The sequence below is a fragment of the Diospyros lotus genome, chromosome 6 (genome assembly GCF_014633365.1).
Source record: "Diospyros lotus cultivar Yz01 chromosome 6, ASM1463336v1, whole genome shotgun sequence".
In the NCBI taxonomy this organism is placed as follows: Eukaryota; Viridiplantae; Streptophyta; class Magnoliopsida; order Ericales; family Ebenaceae; genus Diospyros; species Diospyros lotus.
The window spans coordinates 13203348-13226280 of record NC_068343.1 but is presented as its reverse complement, the minus strand read 5'-3'; the positions used below and the strand labels follow the sequence as shown (position 1 = coordinate 13226280).

General features: G+C 41.4%; 1 protein-coding gene across 1 annotated transcript; it reads left to right on the top strand.

Annotated features, from left to right (window-relative positions):
- Nucleotides 1-22914, top strand: LOC127803346 (2-oxoglutarate-dependent dioxygenase DAO-like). Its single transcript, XM_052339504.1, has 3 exons — nt 1-594; nt 22169-22484; nt 22571-22914. The coding sequence occupies exons 1-3, from the start codon at nt 248-250 to the stop codon at nt 22817-22819; spliced, it is 912 nt and encodes a 303-aa protein (XP_052195464.1). The 5' UTR covers nt 1-247; the 3' UTR covers nt 22820-22914.
- The last annotated feature ends 19 nt before the right edge of the window (nt 22915-22933 follow it).

Genomic DNA, 22933 nt, shown 5'->3' with positions numbered 1-22933 from the left:
ATCCCATATGGTCTCCTCGCCTGCTTCTTCCTGTCGATGGAGATCCAAACACGGCCTCTAGTTGAGTGAAAACTGTCGGGTGCCACTGAACTGAGGCCAAAAACAGAGCTTTCCTTGCTTTCCCACAGCCAGAGACACAGCCACTTTCTAGCCGCCCAAAAACCTCGATCTACCCCAAGAAAACTTCTTTGCCAACCATCACATCACACTTCCGAACACTCCCACCGAGAAAACCCAAAAACCAGAGATGGCCGGAACCAGCCATTGCAGCGTCCCGGTGATCGATTTAGAGGACTTTCCGGCGCAAGCAGGGAAGCTGATGGAGGCATGCGAGGAATGGGGCTGTTTCAGGGTCCTCAACCACCACAGCTTCCTCCCTCCGCTGCTCGCGTTGGCGATGAAGGAGGTGGTACGGCAACTCTTCGACCGGCCGCCGGAGGTTAAGCGGCGGAACGCCGACGTGATCCCCGGCAGTGGGTACATGGCGCCTAGCGCGGTCAATCCTCGGTATGAGGCCTTAGGTCTCTATGACATAGGCTGTGCTGACGCTGTTGATGCCTTTTGTACCCAGTTGGATGCCTCTCCCCGCCAAAGGTCTTTTGCTCTTTCTTTTATCCCTTTGCAATTTCAACTATGATTTCGTCTCTTTATGGCTTTGGTTTTTATGGGATTCAATTGAAATGGGGGCGTAGACATGTTCAAGGGGAAGGTCTCAATTTCAGGTTCTATGTGGTGTGAATCGCAATACAGTGTGGGTATACTGTGTATTTAACCACTGTGCTTAGGACTTTTGGATTGCTAGAGCTAGAGTTTCAGTGTATACATGTGATAGTGCCCTCACCTAGGCCTGTTGCGAGACACCTCTGAGCCGAGCTAGACGAGGGACTGGAATGCTCCTTCCAAGCCCTGCAACCACAGCGAACTGCTTTCCAGGACTGCCCTCCGGGGGTTATGCTCGGAGAGGTTGCCCGGAGGAGGGGAAGAAGCTTAGGGGAGAGAGAGAGATCTTGCCTGTCAAAGTATACTTGTCATCTCGATCATGCTTCGCCTTACTGACGACGTCCTATTTTGTCAACCTAATCCTGGATTTCTCATAGAGTGTACCGCGTGGCATTTCTCTGCTGAGATGATTGGAAAATGGCAATTATGGAGTGGGTGAGGGTTTCAATTCCACCCATGCTTTGGCATGGAAAGCCTTGCAAGGCACAATTGAGGTGGCATAGTAGGGTAAGGTGGTGGGTCTACTTATCCATTCATCCATATCAATATGTAAATATAAATTGATGGCATTGTGACTGAAAGTTAGGGATTTGTGTTGGAGAAACAGCTAATTTGCCAAGAAAAGGGAGTAAGACTGCTTACACGAACTTCGAGCATTGGACAACCTGTTTTGTGCACGGACTATTCCCTTCAATTTAGGCACAATTAGTTGAACCAGGTGCATTTTTTTGTTAATTCTATCTGTTCATTGCCTTTGCAAGGCGTGGGTGTGGGTAGATTTTTGCCGTTATGTTCAATAAGGTACTCATGCAAGTTGACCAGAAAAGCCTGAAAAGACCAAAGCAAGTCTTGGAATAATAATAATAAATAAAATAATTAATTAAAAAGAAAAAATAGATCTCCTGACGGGAGACTATCTTCTGAAGAAGCAAGGACTTGGGCGGAAGCAACAAGCTTGGCGTGGCAGTGACTTGCTCAGTTACTGTTGCCAATCTCACCAATATATACATATATTATGTAAATGATGGGCAAGGCTGCAGGCGGCAGATGGTGGCACAAGTCTTGCCTCTCCCTCTAATATATATATATATATATATATATTATTTAAAGCAGCAGCAAGGTGGGCAAGAGACACCTCCCGTCCCCTCGGTTACGACAGATGAAGGCGGGAGACCAAGGGTCTCTAGCCCTTCTGGCAATGGTGGCCGAGGCAAGGGACCCATGGCCTCCCGCCTTTGACATTGGTAGGAGACCCTAGTCCAACAACAATGGTGCAATCATACCTGAGACCGATGGAAGACAGTGCGATGCAAGACCTCAGGTTGGCAGAAGATGGTGTGATGCGAGACCTCGGGTGGGAGACTCGGGGCGATGGGGACAACGTGAGACCTAATGCTGGCGAAAGATGATGTGGTGCAAGACCTTGGGCAGGAGACTCGAGGCTATAGCTATGTCGCGAGACCATCGACACAAGACTATCAACACGAGATCGTTGACATGAGAGTCAGTCAAACCCAAGACTTGGCCACGAGAAACTGTGTTGATCTCCCATGCTCATAAATTGCCTGGAGGTTGTAAATTTACCAAACTATTTTCGCGTGAACAAGGAGCGTCCCACATAATGTGCAAATTGGATAACTCCAACATATAGAAATCCCTTCGAGGGTCCTGCCAAAAGGATATACATCATCCATAAAGAGTTCTAATCTTGATATGGCCTCAAAATATTGGGATAAACATCATCTGAAAGAATCCTAATCCTTGGAGATTTAGGATTACTCCATGCTCCTTTATAAATAAGTAGACACTCATTTTAGAAAATGTACATCTTTGATACTGGTGTAAATGTTGTTCTCCAGCCTTCAGCATTCTCAATGTTTAACTTAAGCATTGAAGTGTTTGCGTGAGGACCTCCCCATGCCCTCTGACTTTTTTCTTCCTTGTAGACTCAGACGGATTGATGATGACATTTCCACCTTATAAATTTATTATTGTGTTTGAGCAATAACACTTGGTGTCGTCTGTGGGACCGAATGAAAAGTCAACGAATTAGTTTGAAATAGCCCGTACGAGAAGCGCTACCAACCAACAGAGTCAAGAAGAAGCGAAGATCCAGTCTTTGGGGCACTCACTCGAGACATGAGATGTCCTTCCTCGCTCCACGAGACCACACACGATAACCCATTTCATGCCACTTGAGACACCTAGCCTTAGGATCGGTTAGAGATTCACTCTTAGAACTAGCTGGAGACTCACTCTTAGGACTAGTTGGAGATTCACTCTCAGGACTGACTGGAGACTTACTCTCAAGACCAGTTGGAGACTCACTCTCGAGGCCGACAGGAGACCCATCCTGACAGTTGCATAGACCCAACTGAACAAGCTCTCTCCATGGTACCACATGTGGAGTATGAGGCTTTGCAACGCTAACATGAAGAAGGAATGTGAGCACTCCGAGAGGTGGTAGAATTGTTGTAAAACATTGCCCCACTTGTGGCATTGCCTCCAACCCTGAAAGTACAAGAGGAAAGTTCTGAGACTATATCGAAACCATAGAGGACTCGATCACAGTCCACTCCTCGGAGGACTCGTGTGCGCAACTCTCTTCCATGTCAGATTCAAGGCCAAGAAATGGGGGGAGCTCGAAAAAGGCCAAGAAACACCCAGAAGGATCCTCAAAAGGAGAAGTATCTTGAGATTGTGAGAAGCATGTCCATTGATGAAGATCGAAGTCCACCAAGGGGTTTTGTGAAAAAGAATCAATGAAATTAAAGACCTGTCAACATTTAGCACTCGCAAGACAGTGGATATGAAAAGGATGATTAAAGAAGTTTTAGAGCAGAAAAAGTTGTTGCTTGTGTCAAAAGATTAACCTCGAAAGAGAATCTCTTTCACCCCAGTCATCATGGAGAAATCTTTGCCAAATAAGTTCAAAATGCCGCAGATATCTCTGTATTTGGGCAAGGGCGACCTCATGACCATATTCAAAGCTACGAGTTCGTCATGGTGTTACATGGGTGGGAAGATAAAATTATGTGCCGAACTTTCTCTTTGACTTTAACAAACCACACTCAAGCATGGTATAATGGTTTGCCTAAGGGCTCCATATCCACTTTCGAATAAATGAGATTTGAATTTCTTAAACCACTAGTCATTAACAGTCGAAGGGAGAAAGATGCAACTTATCTTCTCAACATCAAGCAAAGTAATAAGGAGATCCTTTGGCAATACATAGACAGATTTCGCAATGTGATGCTAGAAATATGAGATCTGCAGGAAGGAGTAGTATTAGTAGCCATGTTACAGGGGACCAAGTCCACCTCACTACAAGAATTTTTGGCCTTAGAACAACCAACTACCCTGGCAGACTTGTTTGTAAGGGCTAACAAATACATTCTTCAATCGGAAGTCAGGTGGAACAAACGAGGAGAGAGACAAGAAGAGGAAAGAACGAGATCCTGATGATTGAGAGGACAAGAAAAAAGACAAATCCAGGAGGAATGACAGTTCCCTGAAATTGCAATACAAGAACTATACTCAAATTTCTCAGCCCCGGTCCCATATCTTGGTAGCCATTGAAAGGTCAGATCTACTGAAATTCCCTAGAAGAACAAACCAACCCATGGGGATGTCATGACCCTAGGGTTTAGCTAGGGTCTAGGAAGGAATTTGGATAAGAGTTTGAGGAAGATAGAGCAAAGAAGAGGGCAAGGAAGAACATAACAGAATTGAGGGAGAGAGAGAAAAATCGTGGGAGAGTATTGAGAGAGGGAATTGAGATTCAAATCATTCATTAAGCTTCTTTCTCTAACTACTCAAGCTTATTTATAGGCTTATAATTGAAGATGCTAACAACAACAACATAAAATGCAACTAATAAGGAAAACACATGACATGTATTACTAATATATTCCTGGGGTCCCTTGGGGTCGTGATAATCCCTACCCTTTCAAACAATTATTGTCCTCAAGAATTGATAGTTGTTGTCCCCATTCCTCAGTCGATTCCAGCCTTAGTAATCTGGTTTCTTCTTCGTCTTTTCTTGTGCTTATCTCGTATCTTCCTTTTCTTTTGCCTTTTTGTGTCTTTTTCTTCAAAAACATCAGTACTATGACTTGCTACAACAGCAAGTCTAGCCATCCCCCTCATTCTGATTTCCATTGAGAATGGTTCCAATTGATTCGTTATAGCTGCAACCATATCATTTCCAATCATAGAAAGGAATTCCAACTTCGTTGCAGGCCAAAATTTGATTCGGCGTTGCAGCTCTCCAACTAAAAGAGGAATAAACAAAATAGCAAGAGTTTTGTTCCCCTCAACAAAAATTTCATTGTAATTTTCAAACTCCGAGGTTGGTGTAGTCATATCCTCTCCCTTCTTCACAAACTCTTCTCCTTCTTTATCTTCAATAGAGACTTCTTGGACCTCCATGTCAACTATCCCTTCTCCAATATCCAAACTTCGAAACCGTGTGGCAGCAGCCTCCTTTTCCCTCATCTTTTGAACCACATGGTTGTTCTCAGCAGCTGCAGGATTGTGCAAGTCCTCAGCCTCCTGCTTCTTCCTTTGGTTTAAGTCCTTGTTGCGTGGTTGTCTTTCATCATTGGCATGGAACCTATCAGCAATGTCATCCTCATCTTCCGAAGCTACTCCATCAGCTTCCTGCAAATATAAGCTATGATTTTCGCTAATATCCATGTCCAATCTCTCTTTGTTGTTGGAGTTTTCAGTTATAATTGGCTGGTCCAGCTCCAAATTTTCCTCAGATTCTTGCTGGTCATAATTTGCAGCCTTAGAAGCTCCCTCAATCAGTTGGTTGCCCTTAATATAACTGTTGGGCTGCAACTCTTGCTTTCTAAAAATGGCTTCCAAGGCGAGTTCCTGCAGCCTTGCTCTCTCGGTTGCCTCTTTCACAGTTGTCGGCATTATCATCCTGACCATTAACCTCAGTTTTTCCTTCAAACCACTAACAAATCTTGATACAAAATAGTGCTCCATCAGAGCTGGCTGATCACTCCACAATAGGGACCTTAACTCCTCAAATCTATCCCAATAATCTGTCACTGATCCCTCCTGACTTAATTTGTTGAACTCCTTAGTCACCTTAATCATGTTCTTCTTCATCCCAAATTGGTCATGTAAATTTTCAGCGAGATCAGTCCACCTGATCTCCCCTTCCCCAGACATTGGAGTATGATTGGAAGTGTAGGAAGATGAACATCTTACCTGAATTTTCGGTTTCAAGGCCGGTAGTTCTCCTGCCTCTTGCAAGCCATAGGTCATAGGAAGGGTGCCTTGGTTGGGCAGAATTGGATCAGCTACTACCCGGGGAGGAAGTTTCAGTGATAGTCGGAATTGAGGTAGCGAAGACAACATGTTAAACATGCTGTTGATCCATTGGACATGTTGCTCCATCATCTCCCGATGCCTCTCCAAGTCACTCCACACTCTTTCTTGAGAGGCAGCTAGATCCTCTCTCATGTTTTCTCTGTTGGCTGTACTATCCTTCAGGCCATTGGTCATTGCCTCCTGCATTACCTTGGATTCTTTAGCTTCAGAATTCAGCCTCTTAAAATGATCAACAGTCTCTGAAAATCGACCTTCCATAGCTCGTTATTCTGTACAAACTTCCCTAATCTCTGATTTAGTTACAACCTCCAAAGTTCAACTGTTGTTGAACAACCTCCAAAACAATTGCCGAGTCCACCTCAAACAATCTGGTAGCTCTGAACAGTTTCAGACAACTTGTTCTAAGCAGCTTCAGAAACTTGCCAGGCAATTTTCGAACCCAGCACTTCCCCTTTGCAAGTACTTCCGTAGTGCAACACTGAAACCAAACTTATGTTGCGCAGTTACTTCCACAAATCGCTGATCTAAATAGCTTCTATCAGCTCTCAAGAAATGGCAGGCTTTTGCCGTTCGCTTGAGAATTTTTTTGTCTCAATCGATGTTCGCCTAAGTTCCAGCCAACTAACAATCGACTTCCCTCTAAGTTCGCATTCAAAATTCAAGCCATCGACTCTCAGTTTCGCCAACCGCAATTTCCTTCTCGCCTCAACCTCACTTCAACAATTGAGGATCGAATTTGTGTGGCCTTCAAGTTTGCCTACTCGCAGCTTCCAATTTCACCAGAATATCCGTCACTAGAACCTCATGAAGCAGCCTCGATCAGCCCTATCTTGCTTCGCTTAAATCACAAGCAACAATCGAGATCCGAATTTTCGCTCCCAACCTCGCTTGCCTTCTCCACCCAATCACCGTCCGATGTCTTTGGAATCCTCGGAATTTGCTGCTCCTTGAATCGCCTAACTAAATTACTGTCGGAATTGGCCTTCCCATTCCACTGAATCTGCTTCGCCCTTCCACCTTGAGCAAGACTTATCGAAATTTGCGACCAGACGTCCTCCTCTTGCTTTGTCTTCCAAGATCGACCAATAGTTGCTTGCTTGCTTGGTTACAATCGGCCCTTGGTTCCTTCGGAATCGTATCGAAAATGTTGGTCAATCTGATCCATTGAAGCTCCTTGAGAGTTCGACTGTACCGCTAGAAATTCACAGCTAAGGATTGATCGGCCTCTTTCGCCTTTAGTTCTGAGCCAACACTCAACACCTCGTGCGTCGGAATCAAATTCCGAGATTCAATCGAAAGTCAGAATTGCCTAGCCAAGTCGCCTTCAAATCTCGAACTAGAATTACAACCAATAGTCGATCGGAATTCACTAGCGGATCTCGATTTCGATCAATCCATGTTTCCTTCCTACTTAGATTTGAAATGCGGACAAAATCACTTTTCGAACTTGCCTGAACTACTGGTTTCCGTAATCGCCTCTGCCTCGTCTTCGCGTCTAGATTGATTGAAATCACAACCGAGGAACGACGGCTCTGATATCAATTGTCATGACCCTAGGGTTTAGCTAGGGTCTAGGAAGGAATTTGGATAAGAGTTTGAGGAAGATAGAGCAAAGAAGAGGGCAAGGAAGAACATAACAGAATTGAGGGAGAGAGAGAAAAACCGTGGGAGAGTATTGAGAGAGGGAATTGAGATTCAAATCATTCATTAAGCTTCTTTCTCTAACTACTCAAGCCTATTTGTAGGCTTATAATTGAAGATGCTTACAATAACAACATAAAATGTAACTAATAAGGAAAACATATGATATGTATTACTAATATATCCTTGGGGTTCCTTGGGGTCGTGACAGGGGATAGATAGAAATGCTTATTGCATATATGGGCATAACATTGACGAGTGTCGTGATTTAAGGAACTAAATTGAGTCATTGATCAGGAATGGAAGGCTGCAAAGATATGTTCAAACAAGGGACAGGGACAAGAGGCAATGTGAAAAAGAGGTAGAGAGAAGAGACATTGCACCCTAATGAAAGGTGACATGATCATAAGAGAAGAGAAGAAGAAAGGCAGAATCCCCCGCTAGACAATCAACCAACTAATCAAGTTATTTATGTGATATCAGGGGAGATACCATGGCATGCAACACTTCGTTGTCAAAGGAAGCCTATGCACGACAGGCTTATCAAGTCAACTCCTTGATGCCTATGCAAGACAACGAGGAAGCTATCACCTTTACGCATGTCGACCAAGGGGAAGTTATAATGCCACATGATGATTCTTTGGTCATCTTAGCTGTAATTGCTAAACGATAGGTTAGTCAATTTGATATATTGGAATTGTTTCGAAAAGATGAATATCTCCATGGATTGCCTAAGAACTGTCCACTCTCCTTTATTCAGTTTCACGGGAGAATCAGTGCCTATAGCTAAAGCAATACAAATAACAATCACATTGGGCACAGAACCCCAGAGTACTACCAAACAGGCTAATTTCATGATAGTCAAAACACTTTCATTGGCATACAATGTAATATTGGGATGTCCACTCCTAAATGACATGAGAACCATAATGTCTTCAAGATATCTTCTAATGAAATTTTCAACAGCTAATGGAGTTAGACAAGTCCAAGGAGACCAGGGAAAAGCACTAAACTATTACATCTCCTCTACAAAGAAGAATAATACAGAGGAAACTCTCATTATTGCGGAACAACCTATAAACAAGCCCCAACCTATGGAGAAGTTAGAAGGGGTACCTTTACACAAAGATGATACAACAAAGTTAGTCCACATGGAAAGTTTGCTAACCTGAATAATTGGTTAACATAGTCATAGTGAAGAAAGCAAATGAGAAATGGCAAGTCCACAAAGTTTGACCAAAGAGATTCCTAGGGATCCGTTATTGTAGTTTCTTGAAAAAAGTCTCATGTTTGTTCTTTTTTGAATGCATTTCGTTTTGCAGGCATAATGATAACTGACAAATCAAAGTCTCATCAAAATGAATTGAACGAATTCAAAGTGGCGTGATAGACAAACTAAAGTCACTATAAACAACCACTATGAAAAAGCAGACGTGAAAAACTTATTCATTATGGTTAAATTGTATCGACAGGAAAATCAGTTAAAATGTTCGGGGGCCACTTGCGTCGGCCAACGAAGGATTCGCCTTGAGCACATGCTAGTAATAAGAAAACCGTCAAGATGTTCGAGGCTCATTTGCATCAACGGAGGAAGAACTCACCTTGAACACATATGGATGATTAAAAGATTGTTAAGATGTTTGGGGGTCACTCCCGTCGATGGACGAAAGACTCTCCCTGACCACACACGGATGATTAGAAGACTATTAAGATGTTTGGGGGGCACTCGTATCGACAGACGAGGGACTCGCCCCAAGCACACGCGGATGATTAAAAAGACTGTTAAGTTGTTTAGGGGTCACCTGCATCGATGAACGAAGGGCTCGCCCCAAACACATGCAGATGATTTGAAGACCCTTAAGATGTTTGAGGGTCACTTGTGTCGATGAACAAAAGATTCACCCCAAACACATGTGAATGATTAGAAGACCGCTAAGATGTTTGAGGGTCACCTGCGTCAATGAATGAAAGATTCACCCCAAACACATGTAGATGATTAGAAGACTGTTAGGATGTTTGGGTGTCACTTGCCTTGGTGAACGAAGGACTCGCCCTAAGTACACGTAGATGATTAGAAGACCGTTAAGATGTTTGGGGATCAATTGCGTTAACGGACAAATGACTCACCCCAAACACACGAAGGTGATTAAAGAATACTGCTAAAACGTTTCGGGGTCACTTGCGTTGACGGATGAAGTACATGCCCCAAACACACAAGGATAATTAAAAATTCGTTAAGGTGCCCAAGAACCTGTGTGGCACTCAAACGTAGAAGATTGCCCTTAAAACCAAAGACTCACTACAAAAACATTAATGCAACAACTTCAATCCTATAACAGAACCAGTCCATCCGAAGGATTAGAGAGTGATGAAGGAATCTTCCTAAATACATGAACAACATCCATAAAGTCTCATGACAAAACCAGTCCACTCGAAGGACTGGGAAGTGATGAAGGAATCTTCCTAAATAGATGAACAATGTCCTTTGTCAAAATCAGTTCTCCCAGAGAACTGGGGATCAGTCTACATAAATCAACATCTTAAGAAAAGTGAAGCAAACAAAGCAAAAATATAGCAATGTCATCAGAAAGTACTCGTACAACACAACACAAAACCAAAAAGAATAAAGATGGCTTAGATGTTCAATAATGTCGTCAAAAAGATCTGCAATCCGGAGTGAAGAAAGTGCCAAAGCTACGAAAGAAGGGCTTGGGCCATCGGTTACATCAATATCTAAACTCGAAAGGGCATCAATATGCTTAGGAGCTCTTGTCTACCTTCATATGGCTTCCAAGGACCCGTCAAGCTCTCCAAATTACCCACTGGAGAAGAATGATTACTAGAAGACAGACTTGAAGAAATACCTTTTGAAAGACTAAAGTGTCAAAAGAAAATTGGAAACAACTCCAAATAAGAGCTATGGAGGCCAAGTCTCACTCTTTGGGAGACCGATGGCGAGCACCTCTAGGAGATCGACAACAAAATGAAAGAGAAATAAATGCAAGTCGTAACCTAGTCTACTTTTTCCTCTGAGAAACTTGAATGAAAGTATGGGGAGCAATTGATGTGTCATGATAAAAAGACTAGAAAATATTGAAAAGACCAAAGTAAGTCTTGGAATAAAAAATAATAATAACAATAATAATTAAATACAATAAAATAATTAATTAAAAAGGAAAAATGGGTCTCCTAACCTCGTGAGAGGCTGTCTTCCAAAGAAGCAAGGACTTGGGCAAAAGCAGCAAGCTTGGTGTGGCAGTGGCTTACTCTTGCCAATCTCACCAATATATACCTCTATTATATAAATAGTGGGCAAGGCAGTGGGCGGCAGATGGTGGCACAAATCTTAGGCATCAAATGGAGGCCACATGCAGCAGTGAGGTAACTTTGCCGCCACTCCCTTTAATATAAATATATATATATATATATATTATTTAAAGCAGCAAGGAGGGAAGGAGACGTCTCCCACCCCTTTGATTAGGCCTCCAACCTCATCCTTCAGCTTTAACATTGGCAGGAGAACCTAGTTTAATGACGACAACAAGAGAGTACTTGAGGTCAACAGAAGATGGTGCGACGCGAGACCTGAGGCTTGTAGAAGACAATGCAGCGTGAGACCTCAGGCGGGAGACCTTGTGTGGCGATCTCGATCCCACATTCGAAGTGCCATCGTAACCCTAGGTTACAATCACGGGTAAACTAAAATCCCTGCCTGGCTACAGTCTTATTCCGTTCAACACCAGATGTCTCTCTTTCACGAGTAATCTCCCCGTAGTTCATCAAATTTTTTTTTTTCCCGATATTCACTGCCTTGGTAACTACCTCTTGAAAGGTATTGGCCTCCACATAGCTCATCATCCTACGAATCTTGGGACATAACCCCTGAATAAATCTCTCAATCTTATCGGCCTCAGTCAACATGTATGTCGAGACATACTTTAACAATTTAACGAACTTGTCCTCGTATTGCAACATTGTCAAGTGGGGAAGTTGCCGCAATTCCATAAAGTTTCGTTTGTTTTGGAGTTGCCAATCATGAGGATAATACTTTTCATTGAAGGCCTCCTTGAATTGATTCCAACTAATCGAGTGGTTGTTCCCTAGGCCCCGCCAACTGAGCATTTTGCTCCTTTAACATCTTGGCCGCCAATCTCCACCAAAGTTTGACCTATTCGGTTAGCACATAAGCAGCACACCTCACTCACTGATCCTTCGGCCAGTCCATATATTCCAACAACTGGTAGATATCTTCCAATCAGAATTCAGCTACACTTGGATCAGCCTGTTGGGCGATAATCCCACAAAAAAAGGCTCACAAAACAGATCCCAGAAAACATAAACTTCCGATTGGACTGAAAAGGATTAAAAGACTCCCAACTCAATCGTGGCAAAACATATAAGAGATTCACATAACAGAAGCATAAACAGCAGAAATTAAATAACGCAAAGGGGGTCGAGATTTTTACCGTGGTTCACTCAAAATGGGCTACGTCCACGTTGAGCTCAGGCGAGAAGAGCTCACTGCACTATGAAGGGAAGGATTACACCGATTCACAACATCATACAAGGCTCTCTGTACATCACTAGCTTGCGAACAAAAATGGACCCAATGACCACATAACCAAGATCACAGGTCAACCTATCAAGCTAGTGAACAAAGAGAATATACAGAGCATATACATAGGATAAAAATGGAGACGAAAAGAATCACACAGAACCCTCACAAAGAGGGAACCCTCTCGAACCCTCGGCCAAGAGACAAGCGCACAATGAAACCCTAATCCCCCTTTTTGCTCTCACCTTTTCGTTTGTTGGTTCACATCTCGAGGAGCAAATAAATGCTACGATCGAAGGTTGAGATTGCTCCTCATAAAGTATGCATAGAAGGCTGAGATTCAATCGTGCATCACGATTGATTATTCCAACAGAATTACTCAGAGGCAGGGAAAGCTATTGGGCAGAGAGGATAAACGGACGCAATCAAGGCAGGGGGGATTGTGCCATGTGTTACCATCCAGCAGGGCCAAATGGCAGCCTGCGGTTGCCACACGTGGCTTACCAATCCGCTTAAGAAGAACGGCACCGTTTGGTGCTTCACCTTTATCAATCTCCACCTTGAAGCATCAAACCATTTGGAGAACCCACTTCCTATCAAAGTGCAGCATGCTACGATTCTCACCTTCACAGCTCTGGTTGAGAGATCAACCTGCTCCAACATGCAACAAGTCCAAGCAATGCTTGAACTTGGTTGCAATTAGAGTTTTTGTCCCCATATCAGCTGGGTTATCTTCTGTAGGCACCTTCAAAATGCTCACAGTGCCATTAGCTATTAAATCTCTAACATAATGATACCTTACCTCAACATGCTTTGTTCGTTCATGATATACCGAGTTCTTAGAGAGGTGAATGGCACTTTGACTGTCTGAGAACACAGCCACTTTGCTTTGAAGCAAGTGGATCTCCTTGATTAGACCTTGCAGCCAAACAGCCTCTTTGAAGGCATCAGTCACAGCAACATATTCAGCCTCAGTGGTGGACAAGGCCACCAGAGGCTGAAGTTGGGATTTCCAACTGATACAATTTCCACCCAAGGTGAAAAAGTATGCAGTTGTTGACTTCCTTGAGTCCTTATCACCTGCAAAGTCAGAATCTACATATCCCATAAGATCAATAGTATCAAATCTTCTTTTATAACATAGGCCAATGTCTACAGATCCATTAATATATCTTAACATATATTTCAGTGCATCCCAATGAGTTTTTCCAGGATTTGACATGTACCTACTAAGCAGAGATATTGAATATGCAAGATCAGGCCTAGTACTAATCATTGAATACATAACAGTTCTGATTGCATTGGCATAGGGGATATTTTCCATTTTAACTAATTCTGAATTAGTAGTAGGGCATAGAGATTTAGATAGAGTAAAATGTCCAGCTAAAGGAACTCCTACGGTTTTACAATTATGCATACCAAACCTTTGAATAGCTTTAATAAGATAGTCTCGTTGATGAATTTTCAAAGTTGATTTGCTTCTTTCTCTCTCTATTGTCATTCCTAGGATTTTCCTAGCAGGTCCTAGATCCTTCATATCAAAATTAGTGTTTAACATTAACTTTAATTCACTAATTTTATCTCTAGACTTACTGATTATCAGGATATCATCTACATACAGCAGTAGATAAATTGGGATATCAGAGAGAATAAAATAAAAACAATTATCATATTGACTTCTTATAAAACCAATCCCTAAAACAAAACTATCAAACTTTTTATACCATTGTCTTGGGGATTGTTTTAAGTCATACAATGATTTTTTCAGTAAGCATACATGATCAGGATGAGTAGGATTAATATAACCAGTTGGTTGAATCATATAAATGCATTCATCAAGGTCATCATGCAGGAAAGCTATTTTAACATCTAATTGTTCTAATTCTAAATCAAATTGAACAACAACAACAAGCATCATGCGAATGGTCTTAAATTTGACTACTGGTGAGAAAATTTCATTGTAGTCTATACCCTTCCTTTGAGTAAAGCTCTTAGCAACTAATCTAGCTTTGTATCTAAGTGGATCAGTGGGAGACATACCTTCTTTTAATTTGAATAGCCATTTGCACTGGATCAGTTTCTGTTTCTCAGGTTTGGGGACCAAGGTTCAGGTGCCATTTACCTTGAGGGAGTTCATTTCCTCTTCCATGGCTTGTCGCCATTTAACATAGTCTTTGGAGCTGATAGCTTCCTCATATGAGGTTGGCTCACTGCTCCTCATTTCCTTTCTAGCAATTAAAGCACATTACACTAGGTCAGAGTAAGCATACCTTGCAGGGGGTCTAGAGACCCTCCTGCTCCTATCACGGGCTAGCTGATAGCCACTGAGATCTTGGGGTGAGCTATGATGCTCCACCTCAATCTCAGGTTCATTCTCTTGTTCCTCTTGATCATCATCATGATCAGAGGTACTTTCATTATGAGACATAGGCAAGGTAGCATTTGGTTGATTTTGATTAGGTAAGGCTGGAGCTGCTGGCAAGTCATTACTTCCTGCTGGTTGCTCCACCTCAATCTGAGAACCCCCTAACACAGCAAAGTCATCTAGATTTTCCTAAGTGCTTGTTTCTTTTAGGTTGTTGGTTTTACAAGGGAAAACATTTTCATTAAAGATAACATCTCTACTGATTATAATTTTAACTCTAGCAGATTCCCTATCCCATAACCTATATCCCTTGGTATCTTCTTGGTACCCAACAAACACACATTTGATAGACCTAGGTTCAAGTTTACCTTTAGATTTATGAGCATAGGCTTCACAGCCAAATACTCTTAAGTAATTAAAATTCAGTTTCCTACCAGTCCAAGTTTCCTCAGGGCATTTAAAATTTAAAGCAGTAGAAGGACTTCTATTTATCAAATGAGCTGCAGTGGATAAAGCCTCACCCCATAATGACTTAGACATATTAGATGTGAATAATAGGCACCTAACTTTTTCAAGTAGGGTTCTGTTCATCCGTTCGGCTACCCCATTTTGTTGGGGAGTGTTCCTAACTGTTCTATTTCTAAGTATACCATGATCATTACAGAAAGTATCAAAAGCTCTACTGCAGAACTCAAGGCCATTGTCAGTCCTAAGGGTTTTAATTTTTCTATCTATTTGATTTTCTATCATTGTTTTCCAGGTTTTGAACTTCTCTAGGGTCTGATCTTTTGATTTTAATAGAAAAACCCATACCTTTCGAGTAAAATCATCCACAATAGATAAAAAATACCTGTTACCACCAAAGGTGGGGGCCTGAGAAGGCCCCCATAGGTCAGCATGAAGATATTCCAGGCATGGCTTCGCCAAGTGAGTTCCCTTATGGAAACTCAGCTTGTGTTGCTTGCCCAGAACACACGGTTCACAAAAGTCGAGGGACCTAACAGGCACTGTTCCAAGGTGGCCTTAGTTTGACAGTGCCTGAAGACCTTTCAGGCTCATATGGTCAAGTCTCAGGTGCTAAAGATCTGTTTTATCAGTATTAGCTATGTAGGCAGAATGTATGTTAATAGGGGAAGAGTAACAACCATTTAAAATGTACAAGCCATTTTTCTTAGTACCTGACAGAATAAGATTATCATCTTTAAAAGCATGCATGAAACTATTTTCAGCTCTATATGAATATCCTAACTCATCAAGTGTGCCAAGAGATATTAGATTTCTTTTTAATCCTGGTACATACCTTACATCAGTTAATATTCTGATTTTATTATCATGCAATTTTAAGGATATGCTACCTATACTTTGGATGCTACATGACCGATTATTACCCATGTATACAGTACCAGTTTCCCTCTGATTAAAATTTTGAAACCATTCTCTATTTGGGCACATATGAAAAGAGCAACCAGAATCCATTATCCATTCATGTTCAGCAGATAAATAAGAGACATTAAGTACTTCAGCTAAACAGTTAGAGGTTCCTGCATTTACATTTGTATTTCTCCCTTGTTTTTGTTTCTTAATATAATCATAGCAATACTTCTTAATGTGACCTTCTTTTCCACAGTGATAACACTTCCATTTTTGTTTACCCTTCTTGTCCTTTTTCTTACCCTTTTGCCCTGACCCGTTAGTGTGATCATTGTTACTGGTAAAGGATTTTTTCTCATTCTTACTCTTTACAAACAGGTTATTTCTAGACCTTTTAGATGTTCCTAGTTCCAGTTCCCTAGCTTTAATACTCGAGATAACAAGATCCAAACTAGGAACAATGCCAGTATACCTTAATGCATGCTTTACTACATCATAGTCATTAGGTAAAGAATTTAACAGAATCATAGCTTCACTCGTGTCTCCTAATGCTGGATCTGTACCTCTAAGTAATAATGCAAGTCTAGTGAATTTATCTATGTTTTCATTCATTGATTTAGATGTATTCATTTTGAAATTGAACAACATGCCTTTCAAGTATACTAGATTAGGTGCAGACATTACAAAGTATAAAGAATCTAATTTATTCCATAAATCAGTAGGAGTAGACATACCATCTACCTTGTGTATGACAGTGTCACCAAGGTGAAGAAAAATGAGGTTAAATGCCTCTTCTCTTATCTCCTCTGTTCTTGCAAGCTGATCAAGTGACCATTTTCGGTCATCTGCTTCTAGTGCTATCATCACCTTATGATGAGAGAGTAAAACTCTCATTTTCTTTTTCCAGCTATCAAAATCTCCTTTGCCATCAAATATTCCGATTTCAAATCGGGTAGACATCATCTTCGCCTTGCACGAAGGTAACTTAAAGTGGCTCTAGACTCTTATTGAGACACACACAGCAAACTCCTGCTGACTTGGATACTCAGAAAACCCTAAATGGACAGAGACCACAAAACTGACGATAACTCTAGATTTGAAATTGATCGACTCTGAGAGTATTCAAACCCTAATAGGGCTATCAAAGATAAAAGGCTCTGATACCACTTGTTGGGCGATAATCCCACAAAAATAGGCTCACAAAACAGATCCCAGAAAACATAAACTTCCGATAGGACTGAAAAGGATTAAAAGACTCCCAACTCAATCATGGAAAAACATATAAGAGATTCACATAACATAAGCATAAACAACAGAAATTAAATAACGCAAAGGGGGCCGAGATTTTTACCGTGGTTCACCCAAAATGGGCTACGTCCACGTTGAGCTTAGGCGAGAAGAGCTCACTGCACTATGAAGGGAAGGATTACACCGATTCACAACATCATACAAGGCTCTTTGTACATCACTAGCTTGCGAACAAAAATGGACCCAATGACCACATAACCAAGATCACAAGTCAACCTATCAAGCTAGTGAACAAAGAGAATATACAGAGCATATATAGAGGATAAAAATGGAGACGAAAAGAATTACACAGAACCCTCACAAAGAGGGAACCCTCTCAAACCCTCGGCCAAGAGACAAGCGCACAATGAAACCCTAATCCCCCTTTTTGCTCTCACCTTTTCGTCTGCTGGTTCACATCCCGAGGAGCAAATAAATGCAATGATCGAAGGCTGAGATTGCTCCTCATAAAGTATGCATAGAAGGTTGAGATTCAATCGTGCATCACGATTGATTATTCCAACAAAATTGCTCAAAGGCAGGGAAAGCTATCGGGTAGAGAGGATAAATGGACGCAATCAAGGCAGGGGGATTGTGCCACGTGTTACCATACAGCAGGGCCAAATGGCAGCTTGCGGTTGCCGCACGTGGCTTACCAATCTGCTTAAGAAGAACGGCACCGTTTGGTGCTTCACCTTTATCACAGCCTCAAGCTGTCCCTTGAATGTAGGAGGTCGCAAATCCATAAAAGCCTTGAGCCAGTTGGCTATCTCAGTATTTGCCCGTCATACATGAGGTGTCTCATCATTTACTTGGCGGCTTTGTGCGAACTCCTGGGAGTGCCCAAATGTTTCTATCGCATGCCCTTGGTCAACATTCTCAACACTAGAGGCACGTGATGTTTGGGTATTTTGTCGAATACGCGGTGCTATCTGCACATCGTTTATTTTCCTTTCAAACACACATACAACAACAACAACAATATATCTAGCCTTTATCCCACTATCCTTTCAAACACACATAACAAAAAATATTTACATGACAAATTTCTATCAATTACCCACAAGTTAGTGCAACACTAAAAAACAAACTTGCATTCTTATTTCACATAACCATAAAAGTAACAACTTACTATCACATCACTAGCTAGAGTCGTGAGTACATACATCACTGATGGTACCCTAACCTAGAGTCAGCTACCCTTACAAACCCAGTACAAGCACACTCTAACTAAGTGGTGTTTTTCTCATCCTCCTCAGCTCGGGACGTATTCTCATTTGCTAGGTAAGTGAGATTCCTGTTGTCTCCAACACTCGAATCAAGTCTGACTAGCTCTCCTCCTAGCCGATCTTAACCCCATACCACTGCCTCCAATGGGAGCCCTGCAGAGAAAGCCCTAATTCCCATAACTTAGTATAGTTGCCATAACTTCGCTTGTTACTCCACTGCTTGAATGAAATTTTCGTAGTGGAATCATAGGCTTACATCTTCCATCATAATTCTGGTTAATTGCCTCCATATCTCATTCATATGTTTCCTCACAAAGAAGACTTGCTTCTCCAGGAGACCCCACATACCTATGGTAGATCAGAAGACCTAGTTTACACAACAAAGATAACTCATTACATTTTCATCCTTATGTTGGCTTCCCCCCACTGTGTGGGCCAATCCTACTCCTAGGTATACCAGAGTAGATCCAACGCCGCACCCACTCCTAGGTTCGAGATCATCACGCCGGAATCCATTTCATTAGGATCCATTTGGGGTGTCTTACAATCTGCATACGAAACCGAGAGTTAAGTCAGTAATTAGAATAAATTTTCCCTTAAAAAGCCAAATTCGAGAAACAGATGCCCATTACTTGCTTTTTTCGGAAAACAAATCTTCCTAAACAAGTCCATACCACAATACATGCCTATACCAAGAAACAAACCACTCATGATTACAACCTATCTCGACCCATGTATGCAACCACAATTTCTCTTCCCTTTCTTACAACTCCCGAACTCTCTGGCCAGGGGCGAATCTACTAGTGAGCTACCCTCGACTTCAGCCCAGGGCAACCCACTAGCAAATTCAATTTTCTAGTGTAAAAAAAAAATAATAATAATAACAGCCCAACCTAAAAAAATTACAACTCACCCTAAAATCTGTGATGTGTAGCTCTCCACTTTTGGCCATAACCCATTTATAAGTAAAAAATTGTAAGCCCAAGACTAAACCCACCCAAATTCTATCATTAATTTCAAACAAGCCCAAATAATAGCTTCCACATTCAATTCAGCACCAGGAGAGAAACCTAGTAGCAACGAAGTGAACTAAATTCAATAACTTCGTAACAAAATGGAGGATGACTTCCTTACTGATTGTATGACACTCTACGTCAAAAGAGAGCTCGCTCTCATAACAGATGTAGATTTGTTATAAATGAATTTTTTGTTTCAAATCTCGTCGAGCACAAGTTAGTGAAAATTTGTTGTATTAACTTTTTGGTTACACAAGAATTTTATTACATTAATTTTTTAAAATTTCAGCCTCCCCTTACATAGATTCCTAGGTTCACCCGTCTTAGGCCCATCCAATATACTATGCCATAGACACAACTTTGGCACCTAGGTTTCCTCTGCGGCCTCATTCTTAATTAGGCTCTGATACCGCTCTGTGGTGCCCTCAATCCTGCATCCGGAGTGCCATCCTAACCCTTGGTTACAACCACATCCATTGGTCGAATTGAAGGACAGCTATACCCCTAAAGGTTAGGGCATCCTAGGTGGGATCCAGGTTTCATTGCCCTTCACTTGCTGAGAACTTAAGTCCCAAAGAACATAGGTAGCGGTGGGCACTTGAATCTAGTCGAGACATGCTTTACAAGGCCTTGGGACGGAAGCAAAGCATAGCTTTCCAAAGAAAAATCATTTTCCAACAAAATACTCAAAATCCCATTTTCAACTTACCCCGTTATCCCTACACATGCTTATTACAAAACACCCCACATTTTAGATAACTTAAAAAAAAAACCCTCTCACAGCTCATCCACTGCATCCATAGGCGATCCTTCTGACATCATCGCTTTCCCCTTGCTAGGCCCCAGTCTTTCTCTATGGTTAGCTATAAGGGGTGAGTCCTAAGACTTATAACAAATTTCAGTTCATGGTTGCCTGTAGGAGACTGTGTTAGTCTCCCATGCTCTGAAATTGCCCGGAGATAGTAAACTGCCAAACTATTTCCCCGTGAACTGGGGGGGTCCCATATAACACGCAAATTGGATAACTCCAACATTTAGAAATCCTTCTGAGGGTCCTACAAAAAGGATAGACATCATCCATAAAGAGTTCTAATCCTGATAAGATTTCGAAATATTGCAATAAACATCATCTAAAAGAATCGTAATCCTATGAGATTTAGGATTGCTCTATGCTCCTTTATAAATAAGCAAACTCTCATTTCAGAAAAGGTACATCTCTGATAGTGGTATGAATATTGCTCTCGGGCGTTTAGCATTTTTAGTGTCTGATTTAAGCATTTGAGTGTTTGCGCATGGACCTCCTCATGCCCCTTGATTGTTTTCTTCTTTGCAAACTTGGATGGGTTGACAACGACATTTCACCTTATAAATTTATTGTTGTGTTCGAGCAACAACACATGGAAAAACTAATACTTTTGAACACATGAATTTGATATGGTATTTGTTACTATAGCATATGTGCCAAAAATGATCTATAATCAAATTTCAAGCTGTGTTTCTTCTCTTGTTTGATAAATAATTTCAAAATCTGATGCTTAATAGACATCCATGAGAAAATAGGATTCTCAAGGCTCTAATCTTGTCGGTCACAGCATTCTACAAATAAAGACTAGCTTATTAGTAGCAATGTATATAATGGTCAATAGGTAAAGTTGGACGGTTTGTCCTGCTTAGTAGATAGAAAAGTACTAGATTAAAACTTTTTAAACTTTGAATTTGTTGTCATTCATACACTACAATGAATTTATTTGCTGGGAAAAGTCATCTCCAATCTTCAAATATTCTGCAAGAAAGAAACAGTCAAAGGGCACATGATATTCCCTATGCGAACACTCCGATGCTAAAGTTAGGTTCTCAAATGAAATTGCAGAAGAAATTGTAGAGCTCTTAATCGGGTAGAAGTGTCATACCTTGATAAATGAGAGCTCAGCTATTTATGGCTAAGCTTAGGAGTCAGTTACGGAAGTTTCCTGATTTTATGGGGTTGATATTAATCTTTGGTTACACAATCATCATAAGAAAATCATGGAGATATGTTTGCAAGTCTCTTCCATAGAAGGTGCGATGCGAGAGGGTCTCTGGAAGTAACCGGGTTTCTACTATAAAATGTTGGCATATGATGTTATGTCAACCTAAATGGAAAAGGTAAAATTATCAATTTCCTCAATACATAATTCTTTGAACAGATGAAATTTTAAACTATATTTTGTGGTTTTTTTTTTTTATTAAAGGGTCTTCAAAAGCAATCTTAACACTACAAGTTGCAAATTTTTTTCTCTTGTTTTTTTTCTTATGATGGTAATTGTAATTTTTTCCCAGTACTAAATCTGAAATCCTTACTGTTAAGCAAATTATTGCTAACTTGTTGGTAAATAGGCTAAGAAAATACGTTTACATATGATGTTCAGATATGTTTCCATCTTTATTTGCGCACAATCCCTATAATAGGCAGAAAATATGAAGTACCTCTGGTAGGTTGAGATTGCTCCATATGAGGTGTCACCAGCTGAGGGCTGAGATCTATTTGCTTTAGCATATATTTGAGCTCAACCATTCCTGTATTGCAGTGTGAACTGTTGAAAGTTGTTCTCAATGTACAAAGTAACTGTTCCTTATTTACTATTTGTATTTCCAGTGAAACAATCAAGAAGTATGCTCATGCAGTACATGAGCTAGCTATTGATATTGCACACAAGATGGCTAAAGCTATGGGGCTGTCCGGGGTTTCATTCAAGGATTGGTGCTCACAGTTCAGGATAAACAAATACAACTTCACCCCTGAAGCCGTAGGCTCTTCTGGTGTGCAAATCCACACCGACTCGGGATTCCTGACCATTCTTCAGGACGATGAAAATGTGGGCGGCCTTGAAGTTATGGACAAGTCTGGTGGATTTGTGGCAGTGGAGCCCTTGCCTGGGTCCCTGCTTGTCAATCTTGGGGACATTGCTAATGTGGGTAACTTGGCTTCATGGCCTGTGAGTTCTCTTCATGCTCAGATTTGATTCTGATGCCCTTTTCTGCTTGTTGACACGTCAAGGTTTGGAGTAATGGGAGATTCTACAACGTGAAGCATCAAGTGTTATGCAAGAGAGCCACAATGCGTTTCTCGATAGCTACGTTTCTCTTGGGACCCAAGGAGGCGGTAGTGGAAGCCCCAGTGGAATTGGTGGACTCTGCACACCCCCGCCTGTATGTTCCTTTCACTTACAATACTTTCAGAATGCTCCGAACCTCAAACAAGTTGCATGCTGGTGAAGCTCTTGCTCTTGTGCGCTCCAACTCTTGAAATAAGATCTGGAAGCATGGTTTATTTATCCCATATCTATGGAGATAAAAGAAAAAATTGACACCGCACTAGACACTGCTGATCAACCATAGATATATATATATATATATACAC